The following is a 2,011-nucleotide window of genomic DNA, read 5'->3' on the forward strand; positions in this document are numbered from 1 at the left end:
TAAAAAGAAAAAAAAGCAAGAAAGGAGTCGTCCTCCGTTGCTCTTACTCCTAAAAAAAGGAAAAAAAAAATCACCCGGTTACCGTGTGGCCCACCAAACTGTTTGTATATTTAGCCCACAAATTTAAAATTAAATAATTACGTGTCTTTCAACCGTCTGACCTCCATGTGTCCGCACATCGTTTATATTTCATGGGGTCATCTGCGTGTTGGTGCTCCCCTCAGCCCTCTCATCGGCGCGTGAGTGCGGCCCGCAGAGCACAGTCACTCGTGTGTGTAGAGGCTGAGAGAAGCACGCAGACATGACGGTAGTCGCGTCTCTCCATCGGGGGAGTGAGCGCAGCAAAAAAAACACATCAGGGGGGAAGAAATACTCACGAGGCCGACCCCGAAGGGACTGCCGGAGCGTGAAATGCACACGCGAAGCAAAAAAAAAAATCCTAAAAAAACGGCAGGGTGTGGCTGTGTGTGTGTGGCGCTGCGGGTGTCTGCCCGCCCTGGCCGCAAAGAAAACAAAACAAGAGGGAAAGAAATGTGTGCTCCGCCCCACAGGCCCTCGTCGCACGCCCACACGTCACGGCTCCCTCAGCGCGCCGTTCGTCGCGGCCCCTCCTCATGCGTGCAGCAGGCGTGGCGCACAGGGCCGTCGTCATGAGCGTGTCGGTGGGTGTGCGAGTGGAGCAGTTGGGCGGAAACACACGGCACCCTTCACAAGAAGAGTGCAGCAAGAAATAATTAAAAGAGGGAAAAGTAGAAAAAAAACGTCCATAGTGATCGCCCCCAAAAGCAAAAAGAGAAGGGAAGAGTGGAGCAAAAAAGAAAAAAACAGAAATAATTCTTTTTTTTAAAGCAAACAAAAATAATTAAAAACAAACATAAAAAAACATAAGAAATTATACTCCAAACAGAAAAGAAAAAAAATTAAAAGCCGAAAAAAAAAAAAACGCCCATGGTGGTTGCCTTAGGGCAGCAAGGGAAAAATGTAAAACAAAGCAATAAAAAAAAAAACAAGTTATTCACTGTGTAGTAAAATTTTATTCCTAGGGGTGTGTGTGTCGGTGCAGGGAAGGGCACAAGTGCTCCACACGGCAGCCGCACACTCCTCACGCAGCCGCAAACCCCCACAGCCCCAGCAGAAGAAGCAGCGGCAGCAGTCCGCTCTCACGCATAGTGCCAGCAACGCTGTTATCCCACTGCGACGAATTTAAAAGGCTGCTGCTGAGTGTCGCCGCCTCTGCTTCCTTAACCTGTGGATGGAGCCCTTCTTGTCCCTTGCCTTCAGCGTTATGTGTTGCTGCATTTGCTGCGTCGGGGGTGCCCACAGAGAATTGGGTTGGTTGATCTGCCTGCATCATATCTCCACCTTCCGTCCCCACCGTTTGTGCATCATCAGATGAGGAAGCACCAACATTAGTAATGGCGGCGCTTGAAGATGTAACAGATGTCACGGCTTCATGTCCATCGGAAGATGTGGCAGATGCCGGCTGGTCTGCAGTTCCCTCCCTTGCTGAGGATGTCGCGGCATTGGGCTCCGCTGGTTCGGGCTCTTCTGATTTCGGCTCCGCTGGTGTGGATGCAGCGCCACCACTCGGAACACTGCTCGCGTTCAAAGTTGTTTGGTCCGTCTGCTGTGGTCCGGCAGTAGCAGGCGGTGGCACAGTTGGCTGTGTATTTGTGTTCACCTTATCGTTGGCAGATTCAACGGACGGGGAAGTAGCTGCCGCTTTCGCCGACTTCCTTTCCGGAGGTGGAATGGTGACTTTATTCGCGTTGAGGGCGCCAATCTCAGTTTCATTCAACGGGCGGTTGTACAGAAAGACGTTCGCCACCGTCGCATGGATTTTTCCGCTGCTCAACTGCTCATCGTACGCGCCAAAGTAAAAGTGTGAGACCGCGTCCAGCCCTTCATTGAACGAATTTCTCAGACTCATATTCCAAAGGGGAGTCCCGTCAACGTACACGGAGCCCACACCGTCACGCATTTTGAGCACCACGTGATACGTTTTGTCCAG

At 51.1% G+C, this 2,011-nt stretch overlaps 1 protein-coding gene across 1 annotated transcript, besides 3 other annotated features; it reads right to left on the minus strand.

Moving 5' to 3' along the window:
- Positions 1-2,011: part of a sequence feature (heterozygous, Esmeraldo-like haplotype) that runs on past the window's edge.
- Positions 120-140: a sequence feature (AT_rich).
- Positions 782-943: a sequence feature (A-rich).
- Positions 1,103-2,011, minus strand: Tc00.1047053507995.20 (trans-sialidase, putative; the record flags this gene model as incomplete). The annotated part of the gene is made up of 1 exon (XM_798248.1): positions 1,103-2,011. A coding segment is annotated over one exon (909 nt), but the record flags the coding sequence as incomplete, so codon positions are not given.

This window comes from Trypanosoma cruzi, genomic scaffold (assembly GCF_000209065.1).
Source record: "Trypanosoma cruzi strain CL Brener 1047053516597 genomic scaffold, whole genome shotgun sequence".
Lineage (NCBI taxonomy): Eukaryota > Euglenozoa > Kinetoplastea > Trypanosomatida > Trypanosomatidae > Trypanosoma > Trypanosoma cruzi.